Below are 27,064 nucleotides of genomic sequence, written 5' to 3' on the forward strand. Positions count from 1 at the left end.
AATCAGCATTTCTGTCAGATGACTATCTAGCCTCTGCTTTAAAACTTCCAAAGAAGAAGAACTCACTACCTCCCAAGGAAGCTTGTTTCACTGAGGAACTGCTCTAACTGTCAGGAACTCCTTCCAGATGTTTAGCCAAAAAGTCTTTTGAATTAATCAACCCATGGGTTCTGGTCGGTCCCTCTGGGGCAACAGAAAATAACTCTGCTCTATATGACAGCTTTTCAAGTATTTGAAGATGGTTAGCATATCACCTCTTAGTCATCTTCTCCCTAAGCTCAGACCAAACTCCCTCACCCTTTGCACATACAACTTGGTCTCAATATCTTCATAGACCTCTTCTGGACATGCTCCAGTTTCTCTACATCTTTATTCAGTTGTGGTACCCAAAACCGAACACAGTACTCCAAGTGAGGTCTTAATAGAACTGAGTCAAGCAGTAACTTACCTCATGTGATCGGAACACTATAGTTCTTTTAATACAGCCTAAAATCACATTTGCCTTTTAAGCTACCAAGTCACACTGCTGACTCATGTTCAGTGTCTGGTATACTAAGGCTCCAGATCCTTTTCATAGGTACTACTCTCAAGACAAGTCTCACTCATCCTATAGTGATGCATATGATTTTTCCTATCTAAATGAAGAACTTTACATTTATCACTACTAAAATTCATTTTAGCTCAGTTTTCTAGCCTGTCAAGATCATCTTGGATTCTGATTCTGTCTTCTGGCGTGTGTGCTACCCCTCCCAGTTTAGTGTTTTCTGCAAATTTAATAAGCATCCCCTCTATTCCGTCATTCAGGTAAGTTATGAATATGTTGAACAACACGGGGCCCAGGACAAATTCCTGAGGCATTCCACTCATCACTCCTCTCCAAGAAGATGACAAACCATTTACAAGCACCCTTTAGGTGCAATCTGTCAACCAGCTCTTGATCCACCTAACAGTAATAGGATCCATACTGAATTTTACCAACTTGTCAATAAGAATATCGTGCGGAACCTCATAAAATGCCTTACTGAAATCAAGATAAACCATGTCCACTGTATTCCCATGATCTACCAACATAGTAACTTTCTCAAAAAAGAAAGAAAGAAAGAAAGAAAGAAAGAAAGAAAGAAAGAAAGAAAGAAAGAAAGAAAGAAAGAAAGAAAGGTTAGTCTGACATGATTTGCTCTTGAGAAAAGTAACCAAAACAAGAACCTGTGTTGGCTCTAAACATCAACATGGAATAAAGTTCATGCTTTTGGCACTTTGTTCTTGAGAAAGCTATGCTGACTATTAGTAATTACAGACATCTGCTCTAGCTGCTTAAGTACCAACTGTTTGATGATTTGTTCTAAAATTCTGCCAGCTATAGATGTCAAGCTGACAGTTTGGTAGTTACCTAGATCCTCCTTTTTCCCCTTCTTGAACATGGGGACAACATTTGCCTGCCTCCAATCTTCTGGCACTTCCCCTGTTCTCAAAGAATTGTCAAAAATAATGGAAAGAGGTTCAGAAATTACATCTGCAATTTCTTTTAGTACCCCTGGATGCAAATCATCTGGTCCAGAGGATTTGGTTTCGTTTGAAGAAACTAGGTATTTATGGACTACCCCTACAGTGATCCTAGGTCACAATTCCCATCCCTCATCACATGAAATGATTTGCCACACTGAGCATGATTCTCTTCACAAGTGAAGACTGAGAAGTAGGAATTGAGCCATTCATCCTTCTCTTCATCACCTGTTACAATGTCACTCTCTTGTCTCCTGCAATGATCCTACTATGTCCCTGTTGTTTTTGTTACTTTGAATATAACTAAAGAACTCTTTTTTTGTTGTTTTTAACATTTCTTGCTAACCTAAGCTCATACTGAGCTTTAGCTTTTCTAACACTCTCCCTACATTAAAATCAGAGTCCAGTAACACCTTTAAGACCAACAAAGATTTATTTAAGGCATGAGCTTTCGAGTGCAAGCACTCTTCCTCAGACTATGAACTTCCATAATGACTGTGGCAATATAAAGCAAAAATTAATTCTGTTAAATTAGTAAACTGTGTCACACATCCAAATACAGCCATAGGATAATTCTTTGGCTGTATTTGGATGTGTGACACAGTTTACTAATTTAACAGAATTAATTTTTGCCACTGTCATGATGGAAGTTCATAGTCTGAGGAAGAGTGCCTGCACTCGAAAGCTCACGCCTTAAATAAATCTTTGTTGGTCTTAAAGGTGCTACTGGACTCTGATTTTATTGTGCTACTTCAGACCAACACGGCTACCCATTTGACTCTCCCTACATGTACTATTTGTTTATATCCCTCCTTGGTTATAAGGTCCTCCTTCCATTTCCTAAATGAGTCTTTTTTATTACTCAATTCTTTTGAAAGCATAAGTAACAACAGACACCCTGTGAAGTAAATGGGGGCACATGGAGGAGTAGGGAATCAAACCCGGCTCTCCAGATTAAAATCTCAACCTCTATACCATGCTAGCTCTGAGATGGGGAACTGTCACAAAGACACCCACCATGCAAGATTCCACAATGCTTGCAAAACACATCTCTATTAAGATAGCCAAAGATGAAAATGAATGAAATAATACTAATAATTTAATGTTGAGACTGCTACTGCTACTGCTCCAGTGAGAGAGGGAGAGGCAGGCTGAGCAGCTGTGCTGCTTAGAAGAAGGTATTTTTGTTGTCACAATTACGTTGATATCAGGTGTTTACTGGGTGGTGTTGGAAAAACAGGCAGAGTCTACTCCTACTGACTGTGATGTTTTTTCTTGGTCTGTTTTACAAGCATCTGAGAAAAGAATCTAGATTTCCCATATAATAATAATAAAAAATAGGAGCCTTCGTGGCCCAGGCATTACAAAGCGTGGTGACGATAAGAGAACTAAACGGAAGGCAATTACCCAACCAAGCCAGACATGCACCCACACCCAAGCACTTCCCCTCAAGGGGAGGGAGACTGAGTGGCAGCTCCCTGACTAGAGTGCCAAAATGATACAGAAGCCATACATGGGGTTGAGAGAAAGCACAAAGAACTGCCCTCTCCCCCACTCTTGGCCCAGGAAAGGTCTACAGTCATTCTTTGTCATTGGGAGGGACATGTGGCTACAGGCCATCCCCAGCAGGGCATTCCGTGCTGTGGTTCCTGACAGCATTTAATCCCTGCAAGCTCTCCACACGAGCATCTTGCCCGCTTGACTCAGTTTAGCCACCCATCCTCACCCTCTTATGGGGAAGTCTAGGCATGAACCGACTGAAAGTGCCTTGCCTCCAAATGAGGCACGATTTAGCCTCTGCTCCTGGCAACTATAGCGCAGAGCCTGTGTCATGACAGAAGCCTTATCAACCACTCTGCTATGTGACCTGCACAACAGTGTTAAGCCTTGGGAATCCGCCTAATGGCAGCTGGAACCAGACCAATGAAAAGTGGATCGGAACCCTAAATTGGGCTAAATGGGTACCTAAAGGCAGGTATTGTATGAACAGGGGCAAGGCAGGCCTTGTGGAATAGAATGGACATGAAGTAGAGCAGAATGCCCTAGTTCCCTGAGTTGCATCAACTTGGCCACTGTCCCAGAGATGTGCCTGTGCCAGTCCCACCCTTCATGGGGTTCAGTGGTAGATCAGCGGAAGCCACAGGGCAGAATGCTGTGTTTTGGTCCCACTGGGCAGGCTACTACATTCTAATAAAATTTATAGCAGCTTGCTTTAAGTGCCTGAAAAAGGTAGCCTCTAAATTTGTTTTTAACTGGATCATTAATTATACGCTTTTTACCTTCCTGAAGGAGGCCAAAATGTAGCACGTAAGATATAGTCACAGGGAGAAAAATATATGCATTTTGGACAATATATGCCCCCTTTACAAATTCAGATTCTGGAACAATACAACTGGAAAATTTTGAAGAAATGCAAGTTTTCATTAAGCGGGTTACATTTCATTGATATGGAACGAATAGAATCTAAAAAATGCGCAACTGAGAATTCAGACATAGGATACTATAAAGCAAGACAAGTAAATATCTTTCTTTCTCTTTCAAAACTATCTTCTGGAATTACTCTGTCCAAAATGAGCACCAATATTAATACTAAATGTTAAATTTACTACTGAACTGATTCAGTGACCCGAAGATGCCTCTAAAAACCTTATATAAAAGTGACTTAAATAAAATAAGGTGCCCCATTCAGAATTTCATGTGAATTTCCATTTCACTGGACAGACCTAATTATGTGTGAAAATTAACGTTTGTGTGAAGTAAAGCATCTACTTCCTCTGAAGGATTAATGTGATAGAAGACATGGTCTGGCTATGCAGGTGCCTGTAATCATTTTGTTTACAGGTTCTTATCTCTTCCAAGGTTGGAGACAAGGGTGTAAACTGCACAGAGCTTTTATTCCAACCCCAGATCGATTCAGTCCCTGCCCTCTACACAGAATGCGATTTCCGTTTGGATTTGGGGCGATTTTAATTTTCCTTCTGCAGCAATGATTGATCCGGAGTGACCCTACCTTTATTGTGCGAAATCTCAGACTGCTTTTAAGCCTGAATATCCAGCTTGGGAAAGAAAGCTCCGGATTGGGAAAGAAAGCTCTGTGGTAGAGAACCTCTGATAGGCTACACCTGGTCATGTGACACACTTGCCTTAAAGGAGAAGCCCCTAATTTCTCTCAACTTCTATCGGTCCTGGATTTTTCCTCCCTCTTCTGCCTTTTTCGATCCTCTCCCCCTCCCCTCCAAGAAAAGAAAGAGGCTTGGCTCCCCCCCCCGCACCTTCTGAGCCTCCCTAACCCGTGCAGAAGACTTTCCTGTTTCAATGGGGGGGGAGGAAGAATCGAGTTCAAAGCAATCTGAATTCAACAGGATTGACAATGGAATAAAGAAAGTAAGTGCAGACTCTGCCAAGAACTAACCCCATTAGCATCTCCTACCCCATCCCCAAGAAATCACCTATCCAGTAGGTAGGAGGGAGAAACAGAGCAGATGATGTAACAAACCCCCTCTCCCCCCAAGTTTGATCTGATTGAAGGGTCAACTTATGCTAAAGAATCAGGGGTATAATTAACTTAGATGCTAGTGAGAGGGGGCTGACTTGGTCTGTAGAACTGGGGGTAGGAGGGAGAGGTCACTACCGGGGCATGGATGTAACTTTTATTATTTTAACTGGGAGATGGGAGATGTTATTAATGTAATGGGATCTTATTGTGGGAAATTTTCTTATGAACGGCCATGAGCCATCTTGGGAATGGCAATAAAATAAAATTGAAATAAAAATAAATAAATATATGTATTTTTTACAAAAAAGAGCCGAAGGATGGACTATGTCTATGCTGTTTCTTAGAGAAGGCTTGAACCCCTAGAATCTGATTCTGGAAGTTGTCAACTATGTTTTTAACCATTTAGTTAAATAAACTGTGTTGTTCATTGACACACCATCCTTTTGTATTTAATAAACTCTTTTCTGTCCCTTTTTGTGCACATATAATATCAACGACTCATGGGTTTGAGCTCTGCTGGCCTATTAGTGGAGCAGAGGTTCAAAGGGATCCAGGTTCAAGTTTTGACCGTTTGTAAGTACTGCATTTGTTTTCTGAAATGAATGGGGGGATGCTCTAAATGTTCACAGAAACAGGAAAAGAATTAAGGGGCACACAGTTATAGTGGGATTTTAAAAGGTACGTATTTAGTATATACAAGTTGACACCTCACTTTGGATATTCATACTGAGATATGGCGCATCAATGAACAAGAAAGTGCTGGTTCTAGTATTTCATTTATGAATTTCAAAGCCAATAGAGTAGGGGAAATTGTATGCATGTGTGTGTGAGTGTGGGTGTGGGGGGCATCCTGAAATGCCATAACTTCTGGTTGTGCAACCACAAGTTGTTCTATCAGAGTAAGACATCTCATCACATGACACTAAGATGTCCCTAAAACTACAGCATTCACCATACGATTTTTAGGAAATCCCAGAGTGTCCTACGACAGAGTGACAACAAGGGATACCATCTGGTAAGTTTCCCCCCCTCAAGACCCACGTGGGTTTGCAAAAGGCTTGCACCCTAAAAAACTTGTCTGCTATTGCAAATACATGTGTTCTCTGCCGTGAATGCACTTATTTGTAGGAAGAAATTACAGTATACATAGCAATTCATTTCTATCAAAGCTACAAGAGAAAGTATAATTTGAATCTTAAAAGGATATTACATGAAAAAGAGTATCCACAGAAATGACATTCAGATACCACTCTGCAGTTTAACATTTTCCTTTAAAGAATCCCTGACTGGCTCCTACTTCTATTACCATCTCAGTTTCCTTTATCAGTACAGGATAGTTTACTGTCATTTCCCCACATACTGTGTGCCACTGCAATTCACCTGTCACTTTTCTTGTATAGGTGTGTGTGTTGTTTACAGTCATATTCTATGAGATTTAGGCTGCAATCCTAAGAACATTCCTGGGAGCAAGCACCATTGAATTAAATGGAACCTGTATCTGAGTAGACTTGTGGGGGGGGAAGGCCCTTCACAGAAAAAAATCCTCAAAACTGATACTCTGGCAATACTAACATAGGACTATGTTATATTCAAGTTTCCTATAAGAAGCATCATAAATTCTAACAAAACATGCCTCCGAACAGCATCAGACAGTGTTGGAGCAGCTAAGAAGTTGTTGTTAGTTGTTGTTGTTGTTGTTATTATTAGTACCCTCTCTAAGGGTACTTAGAGAGTACTCTAAGCAAAACTGGCTCGTGGCGGGTTGCAAAGTAAACAGTAAGCTTTCTGCCATGCACTCCCTGTACCACAACAAAGCAAAGAAAATAGAACATTAAGCACATGGATTGTCTTGCTCATTGCAAATGGTTCTTTTTCCAGGCCACAGACTAGACTAGAAGAGTCAGGCAACTGCAGCAGACAGACTGCTTAAAGCATTTCTCCCTGAAGACTAAGTGTCCTTTTAGTCTTGAGAGGCACAAAGAATTGCCTTCTATCAGAGTAAGATTCTCAGGTTTCTAGAGGAGATAAGGCTACTTACACATATATCTTTTAGATAATAACAAAATACAATTTTTGAAATGTATGATTTTACAGAGTGGAATTCCATATTCTGTTACCTTAGAACTCTTCCAGTTGTACATTGATAGTTAACTTGCAAAGAATAATAGTAAGAACAGGAACAGCAACAGTAAACAAACAAGAATTATTTAAATCACAATCCGAAGGAATAAGTATCACTAAATAACGTGGCACTTGCTTCTAAGCAGGCTTGTGGAAAGAAGCATAGGATCGCTACGTTAGTGACACTTCCCACTTTGAGAACTACTGAGGAATTCATGAGGAGGTTAAAAAAAAACCCTATACAAAATTCAACCTGTAGTTCAATGATTCACACTTGAGTACTTTTCCAAAAGGTACTTTCCCGTTGCAGACTGAAAAATGGTCACCAAAACGTTCAATGTAATTTGAGTTTGTCCTTGACATTTAACAGTTATAATAGAAGCTAATGGACTATGGTGAAAACCATGCAAGTAAGAAAAACATTAGGATTCTGGAAGAAAATCAGTTGATACAAATATAACTTTGTATTATTAAAGATGGGGAAATGGAAGGTCATGTCTCTGAGCATTAAATAAACTCATTAAATAAAGGAAACAAATATGCTAAATCTATTTTTTTTATTTGATCATTCTCCATACCCATTTAAAATTACTTGTTTTTGGAGAACTCAATTGCAAAACCTACTGTGAGCAAAAACAAAAGATGGCAATTAAGGCAAGTTATCTTACCCTTCAGGAAGTATACAAAGGTAACTAATGTATACATAATTGCCTGAGAGAATATTAGACAGAATATAAAAATTATTTTTATTTATTGCTCACATAAATAACTTCTTTACTTTACTTTACTTTACTTTACTTTACATAGGCTTTGTATAAAAGATTCCAGTATCAAAATCCAGAGGTTCTCATAAGGTAGCACTTATGTAGGTGGAGATTTTGATGTGTTATGAACTCCAAGCTTGACAGATCCAGTCAAGTAATATGGAGGAGCTAAAAAAGAAATACGTAAGGAGCTAAAACTTTCCTTAAAGAATATAAATCTGATTTAGCAACTCTGAGGATTTTAACTAATAAACAAGATGGTACATTATTCTCATCACTACACAATATATAGAAAGAATTTTTAACTTGATGACTGATGTTAAATTGGCTTAAGAACATACGCTGATCACTCTCTCATAATAACAGCATATTTTCAACAACTGGCTAACGCACATTTTAAAAGACTGGGTTGGACCCTACTAACCAGAAGCACAAAGATACTTTCACTATGTTATAACGTAGTACTTTCACTATGTACAAAGGTACTTTATGTTATAACGTCTTCCAATCTCTTCTACAATTCATGGATTACTTGCTTACAGCCTTCATCAAAAACAATAAGACTAAAAACTACTTGAAAAAGGTCAGGTAAACAAAGAAATTGGATCTCTTCTTGTGCTTGCCCCTGTGTGTTTTGGACTTTTAGACTTACAGCTTACTGCTGTAACCATGAAAGCCAGAAAATTCATGAAAGCTGTACATTCTTATGACCCTCACAAAAGGTTACAGGTATTTCAGAGACTCTGTTGTAATAACTTACTGGCATGAAAATAAATCTTGATCTGAACTTTCCCTGTGAAATCAGAATATCCCTCATCCATTATCAATATGTTTTAATTGGTTTGAATATTTACCTTTCTTGCTTCTTTCATCATCTTCCTAACAGCTTCCTTTATTGTAAAAGGTTGTACTCTTGGGGGATGGAACAGCAGCTCAATATTTGTACCACCAGACATCCCAGACATTACATAGGGCCAACCCAAGTCAAGGTTAGGAGCTTCCACATCCGACTCCATGGGCCAGTACGTTCCTGAGGACGAGGCATCGTCAGCTGTGTTGTCAGGCGCATAGACCGTGTTGGGGGGGATTTTCTGAACAGTGTTCAGGATGTAATTAATCTCGTCATCTGCTAGAAATTCTGAACATCGTTCCTTGGCAAGAAATTCTTGATAAGCCTCTAAACCTCCTTCAATTAAAGCATCAATAGCAAGCCTGTACCATTCCTTATAGTGCGGTTCAAGGTAGCCGTCTGATCTGCATTCATCATGTAAGGACGACAGCAGAGATGAGGTTTCCATTTTCAGTTACTTAATGGCGATTCTTCTTAAACTTCCATTAATGTGCTATGAAATATATCTAAAACAGGAACAGAAAACAGTCAGCATTTTTGTAGTGAGGTTTTAAACTAGCACACAGCAGAGAAACAAGAGATTTATCAAAACTTTTTAATGGGTAAGGAAGCTTCGCATCCATTCATTAGCGTGTCTTCCACATGGGAGGAAAGCAGGGTACAAACATCTAAACAGAAACAGATAGAATAACAGAATTCATGAGTCAAATATGCATTTTACACATGGGAAGGCAATTACAATCTGGCTACCTGAGTATCTCACTAGTAGCTTATTCAAAACTCCGGGGCAATCATATCACACTGGATTAAGAACCCATCAGCTAGAGATTTAGCATTCAAGAAATATGGGCTCACAGAAGGAATCCATAGTCTTCTGTGGCCCACAGCAAAAGCCATGAAGAAAAAGACACCTCATTTCTGAACTAGTGACATATTAAAAATTTGGGTTAAATATAAGAACAGAATTAGCCCAAATCCCTCACCATTAAAATTGCCAGTTGAAACTTATTTGAGTAGGGTACAACAAAAAAGGATACAAGAATCAATATGTTAGCAAATGAAATTCAGATTAAAGCTGGGATCAGCTAAGGCATGAGGGTGTAAACATTCAATGGTTTGAATATTTGCAAATAGTAGCAAAGGTTAAATCAGAGATGAATGAATCCAATACATTAAGAACAAGTCTGATTGAATTTGAGATGATAGTAAACCAAAAGAAACCATATTTGTAAGGTCAGATGTATAAACTTTTGGTTAAATATGAGACAGAATCTGAACCGATTAAGAATGCTATGATTAAATGGATCCAAAACTTTAACCAAAAATAGATTTGAATGAATGGGAACGATTATGGTCTTAAAATGTTAAACTAACAAAACGTCAAACCTTGAGAGAAAATTGGTATAAAATGTTTTATAGATGGTATATTACTCCAAAGGTAATTTATAAAATGTCAAATAAGCATGATGGAAAATGTTGGAGGTGAAAAGATGCACTAGATTCATTTTATCATATGTGGTAGAGATGCAAAAAGATTTTAAAATATTGGATTAATATACATATGATTGAAAAAATGTTAGACATTACATTTCTGTTGCACTCAGAGTACATGCTACTGAGCATAATACTGGACTCAGTTTCCAAGGAGGCAAAAGAATTATATTTTCATGCCACTACGGCTGCAAGATTGCTGGTAGCACAAGGCTGGAAAAGCCTGAGCCCCCCGACCATGTCAGCGTTTCTGAAGAAGTTGGGAGAATTGAGTCAAATGGCAAAACCAATGAACGTAGTCAATAAAAGACCAACTGAATTTAAATAACACTGGGATTATTATTTGAATTTTATTAACATGTAAGCCATAGACATACAGACACTGAATTAAGTTGTTATGATTGATATCGGGCAAGATTTGGTAATCCTTATCCATTGTTCTGCTTAATATTTGTGAAACAGCCCTGGGGGTGGAGAGTGTCCTGGCTGTCCGAGATGGAATAGGGCCAATCAAGGTTGTTGGTCGCATCCTGATTGGCCCTCCCTCTCCAACTCCCGCCCTCCTTCCCTGGAGGCGAGCCACTTTGCTCTCAGACGTCTGAGAGACACACACAGAGAGACGCAGCAAGCCCTGCCAAATCGCAAGACAGAGACAAACTTCAAACGAGCCCCAAACTGCAAACGAGCCCCAAACTGCAAACGAGCCCCAAACTGCAAACGAGCCCCAAACTACAAACCACCCTTGCTTCCCTGCTACAAATGAGCCCTGATTACCTCCTATGGTACCTGCTGAAAGAGAGAGAGAGAGATCTACGCCTGCCGGTGTCAGAATCAGATTTATTAATACGGTCAAAAAACAGCAAACAAAGTACACAGTGAACTTCCTATCACCATATAAGGAAGAGGAATGCATTTGCTGGCATGGGCTCATGAGAATTGTAGTCCATGGACATCTGGAGGACCACAGGTTGACTACCCCTGCTCTACACTACTTGCTCCAGAATGGGAACCCAGAGTTCCATGGGATCACTGCCAAAATTATAGAATCATAGAATCATAGAGTTGGAAGGGGCCATACAGGCCATCTAGTCCAACCCCCTGCTCAATGCAGGATTAGCCCTAGGCATCCTAAAGCATCCTAAAATTAGACCGAAGCAGTTGAAAGCCCAAGGCCTTCTCAGATCTTCCCGCCTCTCCCTGTTTTTGTGGCTCCCCCACCTCCAGCATCATTATAAGGATCAGGGGCTGCTATTCAGATGACACATGGAATTTGCACATGGAAAATATGACCAATGAACAAAGGCAAAGCAAGGGCATCTTCAATGTGGTCCACAGCTGTTGACAAAATCAAAAGATTCCAGCTCTAAGGGAGCACAACCAATGCTCATATGTCAGTTTTCAAAAAAAAATCTGAATCAGAAAATTTTCCAACCAACGCAAATTTAAACAAGATTTCAATAACATTAGCAAAATATAAATGTTAGCAAAAGAAGAAAAATACATCAAGTACAGGCCTCGACCATGTATGAGCAGCGGACTTTTCATGTTTTGTATCCCACCTTTAGTCCTTCTAACATGACTGACTAGCGACACATCAGCTCTAACCACTGCAGATAAACAGACTGCACTGACATATGAAGGGCTGAACATTCTTCATGGGCATCCCTTCTGTTTTTCAAAATCATAGAATCATAGGGTTGGAAGGGGCCATACAGGCCATCTAGTCCAACCCCCTGCTCAATGCAGGATCAGCCCAGAGCATCCTAAAGCATCCAAGAAAAGTGTGTATCCAACCTTTGCTTGAAGACTGCCAGTGAGGGGGAGCTCACCACCTCCTTAGGCAGCCTATTCCACTGCTGAACTACTCTGTGAAAAATGTTTTCCTGATATCTAGCCTATTTTCAATTGAAAAGGTTCTACCCCACATCTATGGAGCAGAGCTAATGACAGGCCATGCCAAATCCATCAACTGAGAGCTGGAAGGATCTTAAATGGTCAGTTCTGGAATGAAACATTTCAGTTGGATGCTGCTAAGTGCTCTTGTGTCTGAGGGAATTGATAGGGCCTAAGTGATCAACAGTCTAGTCCTAAACAGAGTTACACCTTTCTAAAGCACTTGACTTCAGCAGCACTGCTATAGATCACTTGTATGGGTCACATATCTGGAGTTATTGAGGCTGTACATTCCAGGGACTGCTGCATCTGTGAAGCAGAACTCTCCTTGATTTTTGTTAATATAGTCATGTTCTGCTTCCATATCACTGCCTATAGTCTCTCTGGACTATTCCTGGTTATGTAATCACATGGATGTGTGAACTATTGCTGCACTGGCATTATCTGCTGTGATTTTTTAATGATGCTGATGTGATACACTAGCAGGTGTCTTGGAGTACTGCCCTACTGAAGAGAAGTAAAAATATACTAGGTGTTGAAGACTTAAAAAAACACAAGGGTAGAGACAAGACATGTCTGCGTGATGCTCCTTCAGTGAGACTGCACATTGAGTAAGCACCTATATTTCCCGACATACCATGGTACTATCACTTTTTCAAATCTCTGCAGGTCCATTTTGGGGTGAAGTGTAGTCTGAGACTACATGGACTGTTGATTCCCATTCTCACCATAGAGAATGATAGCACACCTTTTGAACCACATGGTGGCCTCCATTTTTAAAATTCTAATCAAACAGCTGTGCAACATGATATTCAAGGGGTTGTGGCAGAGAGAGATCAGGAAACAACCAGGGTGGGTGGGTGGGATGCTTTTTATCCTCCTGTACTATTCTCATACTCATACACAGGCCCTGACCTGGACGGTCCAGGCCAGCCTGATCTTGTCAGATCTCAGAAGCAAAACAGAATGGTCCTGGTCAGTGCTTGTATGTCCAGGATTACTCAGCAGAGGCAGACAATGCTAAAGCACCTCTGAAAATCCTACCAGGTCACCCATAAAAATTGCAAACGTGACAGAACCTTCTACCACCCACCACTTTCCTACTATTATAGAAGAGCAAAATGTGATGTCTTCTTTTACCCTAAGGAGACTTTCTTCAACTTTAATAGATCTTCTGCTGGAGGAAGAGCCACATAAGTTGGAGGAAAGGCTCCTTAGGCTGGAGGAAGCCTCCTTGGATCCACCCCATTATTTATTTTTTAACACGACCTGATTTACCAGTAGATTCTATCTTGTTTCAATATTTTAAAATTTCTATAACTATACACAAAACTCAAAGAAATATAAACCAAATTTAATTCAGGCCCATTTCACAATGCCATTTTGAACCCGTTATCCACTGCTGGCTGAATTCTTTGTAAAGCTACATGGGGGTGGGGGTTTCAGACAGCATACTTAAATCCATTTATGAACCACATCTAAAGTGTTTTGCCATTTCAAATCACACAGCTTTTCTCACACCCACACTTTTTTTTTACAATGCCTTGGATTATAGCCATCATATAGCAATTCAAAGACAGCTGGAAGCATCTGAACGTTGTCACTTTAGCACTGAATAGCTATATTGGTCTAGACCATAATGTAAAAGTTAGAACATGCTGGAAAAAGGGTATGAGGCAGGGAGTGGTCCTTTCAGACCTTCAAGCAATATAATACTGTGATCCAGAAGTACAAAGAACACCTGAAAGCAGAAGAAAAGAGAGTGTGTTTTTTTTTTAACAACAAAGCTCAGCCAAATTTTGCAAATGGGATACAAGCAACTTTGGAAAGGTAAATAAAATTCATTGCCAGATGGAGGCCAAAATATTTGCATCTGAAATGGGACCAAAAATATGTTAGTAAACAGTGTCTAAAGTATTTGAAAGGGGCCTCCATTTTATTCCCCCCCCCCATCTTTTTTCCCTCCTGGCAGCCTTCTGTTCCATGAAGTTTCTGGGTGGGGTCACAGGCTTATGGCGTTCAATAGCAACAGTATGTGCCTGATATGTACATCCCAGATCCTCAGTGCTTTTGATACTTTTAAGCTGTGATTGGAGATTAAACCCTATTAAATTAAAACACAATGTTAAAAAACACTGGAGTAACAGTGACTTTTGGCTGCTATCAATTGTCAGGGAAGGGAGATGGATGGGGTCTGTTATCACTGATAGTGCTTAACATTCATTTGTGAAACCCTGGGGTTCCTTGACAGCCCTGGAAAGGTTTCCTGAATGGGTGGGCATCTTTTTTACATACATTTTGAATTTGTTAAACATTTATAGGCCATATACAGTTATGTTGACCCTCCCCAACAATAGGCCTGGAGGGGGTAGGAAGGAAAGAGGCCCTGGGTGGGCATGTACACAGCTATGCTTCCCAACCATATTCTGCAGGATCACGCAACTTCTGAGGTTTCTCAAAGCCTGGAAAATGTTTCAGGGGTTGCTCAATGATAAAAAAGTTGAGAAAAGCTGCACTAAGTCTTGTAGTTCTTGAGCACTGCTGGATGTCCATACAGCAGCAATAGCCAGAACAATAGCCAGTTTGGTATAGCAGTTAGGAGTGCGGATTTCTAATCTGGCGAGCCGGGTTCGATTCTGCACTCCCCACATGCATCCAGCTGAGTGACCTTGGGCTCTACACAGCACTGATAAAGCTGTTCTGACCGAGCAGTGATATCAGAGCTCCCTCAGCCTCACTCACCTCACAGGGTGTCTGTTGTGGGGAGAGGAAAGGGAAGGCGACTGTAAGACGCTTTAAGCCTCCTTCGGGTAGAGAAAAGTGGCATATAAGAACCAACTCTTCTTCTGCTTCTCAGCTGCTCTTCCCATAAGACTGTGGCATTTTATCTCCAATGCAGATATGTCCAATATTCATAACTTATAACTGCACTTTCCGTGGGCTTAACAATAAACTTTAACAACAGTTCTGAAATCTGTAGACAGATTCATGCAGGTAGCCATGTTGGTCTGGAGCAACTGAACAAAGTTCAAGTCCAGTGGCACCTATAAGACCAAGAAAGTTTAATTCTTGGTCATAAAGGTGCCACTGGACTTGAACTTTGTTCTGAAACTTGTAGGTTCCTGAGAGAATTTACTGGGATGTATGCTGTCAGAATATTCTGAGCAACAGTGTATGGTGTTAATGTCTCTGCTGTTGTTGTATATCTCTTTAAAACAGTGAAAAGAAAAAAAAGATTCTGAAATTCTAGCAATTTTTTCTTTTCAGTCCCTCTTCTTGCTCATAGCTCTCACATGGGTCATATACATCTCATCTCCCTAAGATAATTGTACTGCTCTCTTCCTGTTTTTCCCATGCTGATCTAATCCATTTTCTGCTTGCATCCAGGGCCTGCCTACATCACTGGTATGACTAATTAACAGACATACTGTTCAGTTTTTGTTTTCCTCTCCCACACCTTGGATAAGAAACTGAATCAGCAAGGTGACAATAGGTATCCACCCTGCCTGTTCTCAAAAACAGCAGCTTTTCCCTTTTGGTGTTTCTATCAAAACTTGTTCCTTAAGAAAAGAGTTTTAAGAATATGTTTTAATTAAACTTGCTCCTTTAAAAAAACATGTATTACAGAGATTAAGTATAGTTAACACAAAGAAAATAAACTAGCTTGGAATAGAGGAGCAGAATATATAGTAGTCTAACTAGAGTTAACCTTGAAGTCAAATTAGTTTATAATTTTTTTGAAAGCATTTGCTTTAGGCACTCTATAACAGATCTGGCAACCTTCTGCAGCACAAGTATTAAAAAGACGGCAGCATTGACCTGTAAAGATGCTGGTGTGCCTGTAAACAAAAGGAGATGAGGGTTGTACTTGGCTGGATGACATTTGGTGGCACCTAAGTCCTAGTATGGAGGTCAGCATCTCAGAGAGCCTGACTGGATTCAGCCAGTCAATGTGCAGGCCTGGGAGCTAAGAGAGCTAAGAGAGGGCCTAAGTCATGCCTGTTGTCTTCTCCTGAACTGATGACCACAGCAGTGCTGCCTAAGTTATTTAGATTGCCTAAGTTATTTAGATTGTGATATATGTCTGGGTGCCAAGCAAAATGGCCTGGTGAGCTGCTATTAGCATGGGTGCCACTGTTTGCCTACGCCTGATACAGTACTTGTTTCATAGATCTTTACAACTCTATGATGTAGGACTTTCCCCCTTTATAAATGGGGAACAGCATCCAAAGACTACTCTGTCTAAACAGCGACAGACTGATGCCCTACAAACCACTTGTAGATATGTAGGAGGAAGAGAGGCAGGATCTGTCTCCTAAAAAAGAACAAGGCAGTGGTGGGAGAAATCCAGAGTATATGAATCATCCTGTGGCTTCTGTGGGACTTCATTTCTGCCAGCTGATCTGTATATCATTTGAGCTGATTTGAGGACAATAAATCAGATGAACTGAAACTGTAATCCAAGATCCTTGGTTTCAAGTCCTGGTAATTGTTTATTGTTTACTTGGGCCAGTAAGGTTTTTAAAATTTATTGCAGCAATCACACTAACTCCAACAATTCTATCAAACCTATGTAATTACTTTGTCTATATATTCCGGTTCAAGCAGATGGGGATATGCAAATGATACACTACTACAACCATACAATTATAACCAATAGCTACTGTTCTGCAATTTATTTTTGATGGTCTAAAGATATCAGAGACTAGATTGAAGAACTTAATGGGTTTGACAAAATAAACACCAAAAGGAAATGAATTGGAACAAAATTCTACAAGATGCATTATTAAATGTCTACAAATAAATTTTATTGGAAGCCAAAATTATATGCCAAAAGTAATTTATTTTGCTCCAGCAGATTACTCAGGTTGTGGGGTACCAAAACCAATATAAACATGTATTGTGTACAGCTTTTTTTCTTTAAAAAAAGGTAAGGTTAAAAAAAATTAGGCCCATAAGCCAAAAATATCGTACGCACCATACAATCTTAGGTTTTAGAACTGATGTGGTTTGATGCACACTAGGTCTTCTTCAGAGGTCTAATTTTTGAAACACATATCTTTTCCCTCTTAATAAAACAGTAAGGGATGTTGGGGTGGGCTCAGTCCGTGATGGGGGTGGCCAACAATTGGCCCCTTGGACCCAGACTGACAAGCGGAGGGGCCAATTGGAAGGTGTGGAGCGCCTTCTGATTGGCCCCTCACCAGGACAGACCAAAATTACATTCACCCAGCCCAGTCTGGCTGCCAGTCTGCTCCTGACCACTGCAGGGAGAGGTCAGCAGGGCTGCCAAGGGGGGTGAGAACAGAGGCTGCGCTAGCCCTTTTCGCCCCAAGGCTGTCCTAACTGCCATGTCCAACTGCAAATTGCCTCAGAACCCTGACAGAGCTGGCAGGAGGCTGCAGAGTGCTCCCCCTCCCCCTCCCTCCCTTCAGGCCTGCTATGAAGGAGCCTCTGACAGGCTCTGACTGAGGGGAGGGAGGCCTTTCCAAGAGCAATGCAGGGGAGCCTGAGGGCCTTCCTTTTGAGGGGGGGGGGACTTTCCCCTTCTGCCAAACAGTTGCCTGACAGGGAGGCCACAGAAAAGCCCCTTCTCACTTAAAATACTGCTCTGGCCGGGGGTTAGACACAGCCAAGCCATGTGTCTTTCTTCTTTGCAACTCTCTGCAGATTTGAGGCCACTGCACAGCATTATTCACAGCCAGAAGAAATTGGCTCTTCTGTCTCCTGTTTCATCTGCACAACAACCCTGTGCAGTAGGCCTCAAGTCTTTCAATTCAACAACAACCTGTGTGGGAGGCCTTAAATGTTTCTTCTCTACCACAACCCCGTCCAAAGTAGCCCTTTCTGCCTGGGGAGCTGATCTTTATACTCTGCAGGTGAGCTGTAATTCCAGGAGCTCTCCAGGCCACACCTGGAGGTTGGCTACCCCTGAGTTGGAAATACTCCTGGAGGTTTGGAGGTGGGACTTCAAAATCATACAATGTCTCAGAGTCCAGCCTTCAAATGAGCCATTTTTGCCTGCAGTTGGTAGGGAGTGGTGCAGGAGTGTCCCTCCTAGCCTATGGGCTATGGTCAGCCCTTACCAGCAACTGTTAGTATTCTGGGGCACGGACAGGCAGACCAGCATCAGTCCTGTGAGTCTGGAAGTGCAGGAAGATCTAAATAAATATTTACAGCCTGAAACTGTAAATAGAGAACAAGTAAATGGCTGGAGACACATGGTAACTGGAATGACTTTTTGGCCTGGCAAATAACCTTGGCCTGGCAAATAAAAAAAACAGCATATAAAACCTTACTAAGGTCAAGACTGCTGTGCACAGAGAGTCTTCCTCTTAGGGTTGCCAGCTTCCCTGTGAGGCTCGCTACCCAACCTCCCTCATGGGGAGTCTGCTATGGGGAGAGAAAGGGAAGACAATTGGAAAATGCTTTGAGACACCTGAGGCCTGCTGGGTCACTGCGGCCCATTCCCAGTTCTCTCAGACATCTCACAACCCCACATACCTCACAGGTAGACTATTGTGGAGAGACGAATGGAAAAGGTGTTTGTAAACCGCTTTGAGACTCCTTTGGGTAGTAAGCAATAGGGTACAAAAATTCCATTCCTCTAAGGAGCAAGCATGAAAGAAGCATGTGGGCAAATAACATTTTATCAACAGGTTACTGTGAATTCCCTCCCAAGGGAGGGGGGGGGGTACATAGCACACATGTCCGAGAGCAAAAAATATCTAGGACTAGAGGTCCATTTCATTTTCTAAATGTTTTCAGATACAAAAAGCACCGTACCACATATAGGGAAATTACTTCTCACATAATTCACCCCGTTTCCTCATCACACGGTAGAGAATCTTTGTTTCCATTGATTCTCTACAATGCAAAATATAAATGATTCATAACTACAAATGATTTAACATACGTAATTTCTTTAGAGCTGTAATCTTCCGAATCCTGTCTTACTGGGTCCTGCCACAATGCAGTCGTGAGCCATAGTTTTTAAACTTCCCCACCCGCATGCATCTTCTGCAAGACTACCTTCCTTTCCTTTGAATTCAAGGCAGCCTGTAGTCAACTCCATATAAGTATAACATGGCCTTTTATATAACGGGCTAGGTAAAGAACATTCTCATTAGTAGGGATTGTGAAGCTAAATGCAGGGGATCAGAGTTGCACAATTTACAGGATTATTAAATGGCAATTGATCCATTAAAGCGTTGAATGAAGATTTAAAGACTACCTCCCCAATTAATTATGGAGATTGGTACTATGCTAAAACTCCTGTATGTTTAATTCCTGAGGATCAGGCATGGTTTAAAGGATGAAATTTATAGATTATAATTGAAGATTAATTCACCTTGCATCCAGCCAGCAGATAATTTCTACTTTTATTCTTGCTATGTAACATCACAGGCAAATGCTCAGTTGAAACAAATGTCAATATTTTCTTTCCTTAAATCTCCCACAAGCCTCTTGTGATGCAGAGTGGTAAGGCAGCAGACATGCAGTCTGAAAGCTCTGCCCATGAGGTTGGGAGTTCAATCTCAGCAGCCGGCTCAAGGTTGACTCAGCCTTCCATCCTTCTGAGGTCGGTAAAATGAGTACCCAGCTTGCTGGGGGGTAAACGGTCATGACTGGGGAAGGTACTGGCAAACCACCCCGTATTGAGTCTGCCATGAAAACACTAGAGGGCGTCACCCCAAGGGTCAGACATGACCCAGTGTTTGCACAGGGGATACCTTTAAATCTCCCATAACACTGATATTTTCTGAACTTTTATACTCTGAAATTCTTTTTGTTTCTGGCGGTCAACTCTTTTTCTTTTATTTCTCCAAAGGAAAAAAAAATAACAACTGCTATCCTTAAAAGCACAGGTAACAACATTTCTTTTTTTACAGATGCTATCTTACATGTTAGAGAAATTGTTCGTTTCCTTAAGGACCTTCAAAAGTCTGAGGTTATGCAATACATAATTTCAACTAATCATTCCATTATTTGTTCAAGATGGAAATAACAAATTATTTAAGTAACAGGCAATTTTCTAATTTCCCAGTTGCTCCATGTAGCCCAAGAATCTCCAACCTTTGTGAGACTGTGGGTGCATTTGAAATTCTGACACAGGGTGGTGGCCATGACCACAAAAGGGCTGTCAAAGTGGCAGTTGCAGGAGGCAGAACCAGCGACAAAATCGCTGCCACAGCTTACCACACAGTGAAGAAGTCAATGATTTTTTTTTTAATGGAACAACTAATAAAAAGTCCGCTAGCTAGTCAGAGCCTTGCTGGGCAAAAGCCCCCTCTAATCCAGGCCATGTTTGGTGGTCTAACCATACTGGTCTAACTTCTTTTAAATTCTCAGTTCCTAAAGACTCACATAGACCGATTATGCACGGGCCGGAAAGCCCAATGTAGCAGTGACATAATTCGGGGAAAATCCCTGATTATGCCCTACGTCGCCGCCATCTGAGGCCTGGCCCAATGCGGGCCATTGGAAGACCCATGTTAAAGGAACGCAAATTCTTCTGCGGCTCGGGGAGTGCAGTGGGCACAGGCAAGGGATGGGTTGGGCCAGCCCTGTGTGTAATCAGAGGAGCTGGGCCTTCCTGCCCGGCTCCTCTCCTGGCCTACAGCGTCCCTGCAGGGACGCCTCTCACTCCTGCCAGCTCCACAGCTCCGCGGAGCTGACAGGGGCATCCCCCTATCCCCGCCATGGTGGGAGAGCAGCATGCTGCTCCCCACCATCCTGCATCAGGCCCCCCGGACCCCAATCCCTCCTCCCAAGCCGCCCCCACAGCTTACCCGTGCTCCAGGCACTTCCGGCTCCACGTTGTGTGCACGGGGCTATTGCACCATGGCGGCCAGTGTGCACCCAGGATGCCCTGCCCCCGTGCATACTCAGGGGACAGCGGGGCTTTTTACCCCAGCACATTCGAATGGCGGCAGTCCGGCGTGGCTGTTGCGGTGCATAATCGGTCTTTATGTCAAGTCCAAAGTTCAAAATAAATGAAAGAAAGCAACTTAAGTAATTCCCAGCTAGTTGAACATCAAATCACAAATGGTCAAAAGATGTTCACCCTCCAAATAATGTTCACCCACATGAAGGGAGTGTCATGATGTGGCTCAATTGATGAAGCTAAGGGCAAGAACACATAAACATTATACTAAATTAAACCATTGGTTCATCAAGGTCACTGTTGTCTACTCAGACTGACAGTGGTTCTCCAGTGTAATAGATAGAGGTCTGTGATGGGCTGTATTTTCAAAAGCTTAGAGGTGCTGTACAAACAGGTTAAAGGACTATGATGGAATCAACCCTGACTGAGAGCAGTTTAACAATGACAGAAAGGATGAGTGGTTAGTTAGATGGATACTACCATTCAGGCCAATGAGGTAGATAGATCTTTTTGAGAGAGATTTCTCTATTCAGTTTAAACTGGGTGATAGCTCTGAAGAATACTGAGATGTGGTCTGGTGTGGTTAGGGTGTGGTTTAGAACTAGCTGGTATGGTTTTGAACTAGCTAAAAGCTCAAGATGAGTACTGGTGTTTCAAGAGAAGGGGTCTAGGTACTAGGAAGAGTGTACCGGCCTTCTGAAGAATAAACCTAGGACCTTCTGAATGCTAAGCAGATGCTCCATCACTGAGCCACTAGACAGGTATGCACCTACTCAATGCTGCTATCAGAGACTTCCTGGAAACACTGCTTATACTGCCCAGTGTTTCATTATGGAAGGTGGCATATCAAACCAATAAACAGTTTGTGGATATGTATCCTTGCTCCAATAATAAGGCACTTAAATACTATGTCAACAACAAGATCTTTATTGATCATAGTTATAGTGATGATAGGAATTTCTAAGGTGGGTCATTTTCTTCTTCACTAGCTTCAGTTCTAAATGATCTTCAAGGGCAGTCCCATATGTATCATATTACTGCAGTCAAGCCGTGAAGGTATAAGGAATGAGTGAAAACATTTAAGCCTTTTCAGATGGCTTAGTAATAAAAATGTCTAGATGCCAATGCAGCCAAACATGCACTACATTGCAAACCACTATGATCTCAATCTTGTCTGTTTCCATCATGAATTTCTAACCATAGACAGGCATTGGTTAAAAAATGAAACCACAGGACAAGAAGTCAGATAAAGAAACAAACCTGGATGTCATTAGATGGCATCTCAGTCAAAATATCCACACTTTAAACCAGTGGTGGCCTCACAGAGATCTTAAAGTTAACATGAGATTACATTCTGCAGGGCCCTACAGAGAGTTTGTGGAACTATGTCTTGCCCTTACCAGCCAACATTTGCATGAATTTGACTGATCAAAGTTATATTAAAGTTACATCACATCATATTAAACATCTCATAACTTTAAACATTTAAACAAGCTAGGAACACTGTATATACACAGGAACTCTACAAATGGTGTGTGTCAGTGCATGTAATGAATAATAAAGATCCACACTCCAAGTACGACAAGAGATCATTCCTGATTTTCTGCCTTTTAACCTTGGGGAGAAGAGTTTTTCTAAAATCTTCTGCTACAAATGGATTAAATTGATTGGTATTTAGTATTTATATGTTATATATTTATATATTATACTGTGCCTAGATTAGATATTTAGCTGCAATATTGGGTTGTCAAGAATTTTAGAACTGAAGAAGCTAATTCTCTTTTTTGTTCAAGCCAATAATAGAATTTAAATTGTATATTACTTCAGTGTAAACTGAAGTTCTTCCCCCTGAATGACGTAAAACAGATTCAGAATGATACAAACCACATAAAGTGGTAAATGAACAGAATCACTTTTATGAGTTAATGGACATGTAAATATTTGTACTAATGGAGAGTTCTAGTGGATATGTTGCCAGTTCTATTTTTGAACCTTACATCCCTTTGAACAACAAGAATAAGTGGTTATAGTACACAATACTACAAAGTATTAATACTATTTGTTATATAAACTATGGAGCATATCCAGTGAATTGTAAATTCTGCTCCTCTCACATGATGAAAATTTCATTCCTTCTTCCTCCCACTGCAGCCCCATGAGCCTCCTAAAATTCTGTTCTATTCCTGAGGTTCAGGTACCCTCGTAAACAGTATGGGTAGAATAATGAGGTTCTGTGGTGGAAAGAGCAATAAGTAACAACCCCTCCCCACACTAACAGAAGTGCTCATCCCCTATCACAAAAGAGCAACTGGATATAAGCCATTATGTATGTAAGTACAACACACATAATTAAAGGGTAAAACGTAGTATCTGGGGCAAGAAAGCAAGACCCACAGCTGGGGAAATTGAGTTATGTTTTAACTGTTTTAATTGTAGTTTATATATGGTTACAAGTCAGCAGAAATTTCCAGGTTAGCTCATTTACATATGCAGTGCTGCTCTTATGCCCCATTTCTCTGCATCTCTCTCATTTGGATTATTGCCTGGAACTACTATTTGGATTCTCATGTGGCATTCTCACCATGTCTTCTCTTCTGGAACTCCAGAATTCTTGCTGTATGCATCTGGATCTTCAGCCACCTGAACCAACAGTGAACCCCAATGACATTCCCACGCAGAACAGGACACGTAATGTAATCCTTGTAGATTTGAGTACTGTGTTCAGTTTTGGGCACCCCAGTTGAAGAGGGATGTTGACAAACTGGAACGTGTCCAGAGGAGGGCAACAAAGATGTTGAGGGGTTTGGAGACCAAGACATATGAAGAAAGATTGGGGGAGTTTGGTCCGTTTAGCCTAGAGAGGAAACGACTGAGAGGGGATCTGATAACCATATTCAACTATTTAAAAGGGTGCCATGTAGAGCAGTGGTCCCCAACCTTTTTATAACCGGGGACTGGTCTATGCTTGACTATTTTACTGAGGCTCGGCAGGGGGGGTAGTCTTTTGCCGTGGGACGTCGCTGCCGCCTGAGCCCCTGCTCCACTTGCTTTCCTGCCAGCGCCCCTGACTTCCCGCCGCCCGCTTGGTGGCACTGCCAGCAGCAGCTGCCACACCGAGGGGGAGCCCCAGCCATGGCGGCCACTGGAGAGCACCAAAGGTGAGCCGGCGGCAGAGTGGCAGGGCAGCCTTCAAGGGAGGAGGAGGAGGAGGAGCTGCGGCCCGGTACCGACTGATCGGCGGACCAGTACTGGTCTCCGGCCCAGGAGTTGGGGATCACTGATGTAGAGGATGGAGCAGAATTCTTCTCTCTTGCCCCAGAGGGATAGACCAGAACAAATGGGATGAAATTAATTCAAAAGAAATTCCATCTAAACATCCGGAAGGAGTTCCTGACAGTTAGAGCGGTTTCTCAGTGGAACAGGCTTCCTCGGGATGTGGTGGGTTCTCCATCTTTGGAAATTTTTAAACAGAGGCTAGATAGCCATCTGATGGAGAGGCTGATTCTGTAAAGGCAAAGGGGTGGCAGTTTACAGTAGATGAGTGATTGGGATGCGGGTGTCCTACACAGTGCAAGGGGTTGGACTAAATGACCCATGAGGTCCCTTCCAACTCTATTATTCTATGATTCTAGATGTCCTTTCTTACTTTTAAACTCTCTGCCCTATTACATAAATATGTGAGTCCACAATAATATTCAGCGTATGTGAACATACGTTATTATGATGCTATATATAGGCTACATGCAATTCTGACTACATGTTTTAATATCTCATTCAGTGAGTTACCCCTTAATCCAATTATTCCAGACTCCATTTTCATAACAGACTTGTTCTGGAGCCCCATCACTCTGGCCTTTTCTGCAGCAACTAAAAACTTCACTACAGCACCTATAAAGCTAAGTGGAATTTCATTACTTTCACATTAAAATCTCCTGATTCAGGCGCAGCACTGAATGTGCTCCCTGTTTGCCACATGTTTTGTGAATCCGTAAAAAACATGATCCCCCCCCCCACTCCCTTGGGAGGGAATTCACAGTAACCTAAAGGGAAAGCTCAAAACTGGCCTCCTCCACTGTTTCCTGTCTTAAAATGATGACGTTTGAAATCTGACCAATGCTGGGTCTCTGCCCACCATCCTCCACTCCCTGCCTGCCCTCCTCCACTCCCTGCTGTATTTTTTAAAAAGTTTTAAAACACGATTACATCACAATGTAGTTCCAAAGTAGCACAGGCATGACACACACACCGCCTCCCAACCTCCCCCAAGAGGCACATTCAACATAACACTCTTTGTCAATTTCATAAAGGGAAACGAAGCTATGGTCAATTTCAGGCAGGGAGGCTACCAACCTTATTAATATCATCCAGCAGCCCATCCCCCTCCTGAGCTTTCCTCAAGTATGGGGGAGGGGGGAAAGCTTTTTTGTTTTACAACATAGGAGCATCCTAATGTATTGACTGGCCTTTTTTAAAAAAAAATAACATGTGGGGGGAAGGGGAAACTGACGACACAGGAGGCTTGCCTGAGATGGCAGCACACTTAAATGTGCAAGCAGGCACCATTTTTCCCAAGCTATCTTTTAATTTGCATTGCTCCCAAGAAGGCTGTGGGGGACGGGGGGGGGGGGAGATGAGCCGCACAGTATATGGAAAAGGGGAGAGCTTGGGCACTTTTCCCATGGGAGGGGGAGGGAGATTGGCAATCAGAGCAAAACATGAGAACAAGTATGTAAAAAAGGTAAAGGTATCCCCTGTGCAAGCACCGAGTCATGTCTGACCCTTGGGGTGACGCCCTCTAGCGTTTTCATGGCAGACTCAATACGGGGTGGTTTGCCAGTACCTTCCCCAGTCATTACCGTTTACCCCCCAGCAAGCTGGGTACTCATTTTACCGACCTCGGAAGGATGGAAGGCTGAGTCAACCTTGAGCCGGCTGCTGGGATTGAACTCCCAGCCTCATGGGTAAAGCTTTCAGATGGCTGCCTTACCACTCTGCGCCACAAGAGGCTCATGAACAAGTATGTGGGGGTACGCTATTATGTTATTGTGCATTCTCAGGGTTTTTTTTAAAGGAAAGGGAGGTAAGGAAGGACTCAGGATCACCTACTCTCCTGGCGGAAGTGTAACATGCAAGCTGCAAAAGGACTCCTGGCCAGCACCTGAGAAACCCACAAATGTAGAATGCCAGTTGCAAAATTAGGGTTGGCATCCAGAAGTCAATGCGACAAGCATGCGCCAGCAAATAACAACTGCAGAAAAGGCCTTTGTCATTAATACTAAATACAAAATGTGGAGGTCTAAGTCTAGAGGTTTTAAGCCAGCAGTTCATGTTTTGAGAAACAGTAAAAAGAAAATGTTTCTCTCATTGTTTCATCACATTATTTCATCTGATTCTGGGTCTAGTTTTGGATTAGGTAATAGACCATGGTAATAAGAATTAAAACAAATTCAAATGTTTCATCATAAACTGGCTATTATGAATAGGCAGTGAATCACAGCTCTATGATCTTTGTTTTAATAAAGCTAAAGTTCAAACTACTCAAAATCCAGCTTACCACCATCAGTATATCATTGACATTTCAAAGAAACTAATTAATGTGGGCTTCATCAATCAAATGCAAATATAAAGGAGAACCCACAGAGCTAAGTGCTCATTTACTATTTGATTTTTATTCAACTACAGATTAAAGTTTATCATTGTTTCCCCCAAGGTGTAATAGGAGTATATCCATTGTACATTGGAACCACTGGGTCAAACAGGGGTTTGATTTGTTTTTTCATGAGACCTGACTTCAGCCAGAGATGGTGAACTAAGACTACCTAATCAGTTTGTGACTGAGATGAGGTCTTCCTTGTGCAGAGCTCATTCCTGCCATTCTAGCCTTACAGAAGGTACTAAGACAGGAAGTCCTCAGGCTCATGCATATTCTCTCCCTTTCTCTGTGCCAGAACTGAAGACTTCCTGGTTTGAGTAGTTAACAAATGGTAGTTGTTTCCTGCCTAGGAACCAGGATTCTAGAACATTTCTTCCATGCTGGCCCAGCACATGTGCAGAGGATA

The 27,064-nt window shown here is 41.7% G+C and overlaps 1 protein-coding gene across 1 annotated transcript in view; it reads right to left on the reverse strand.

The window, feature by feature from the left end:
- The window catches only part of FAM83B (family with sequence similarity 83 member B), a 74,329-nt gene that overhangs the window by 42,599 nt on the left and 4,666 nt on the right, over positions 1-27,064 (reverse strand). The window contains exon 2 of the mRNA XM_077308757.1: positions 8,739-9,240. Within this exon, the coding sequence (XP_077164872.1) occupies positions 8,739-9,182 (444 nt within the window). The 5' untranslated portion in view covers positions 9,183-9,240. The remainder of the gene's footprint in view (positions 1-8,738; positions 9,241-27,064) is intronic.

The sequence above is a fragment of the Paroedura picta genome, chromosome 1 (genome assembly GCF_049243985.1).
Source record: "Paroedura picta isolate Pp20150507F chromosome 1, Ppicta_v3.0, whole genome shotgun sequence".
Taxonomy (NCBI): Eukaryota; Metazoa; Chordata; class Lepidosauria; order Squamata; family Gekkonidae; genus Paroedura; species Paroedura picta.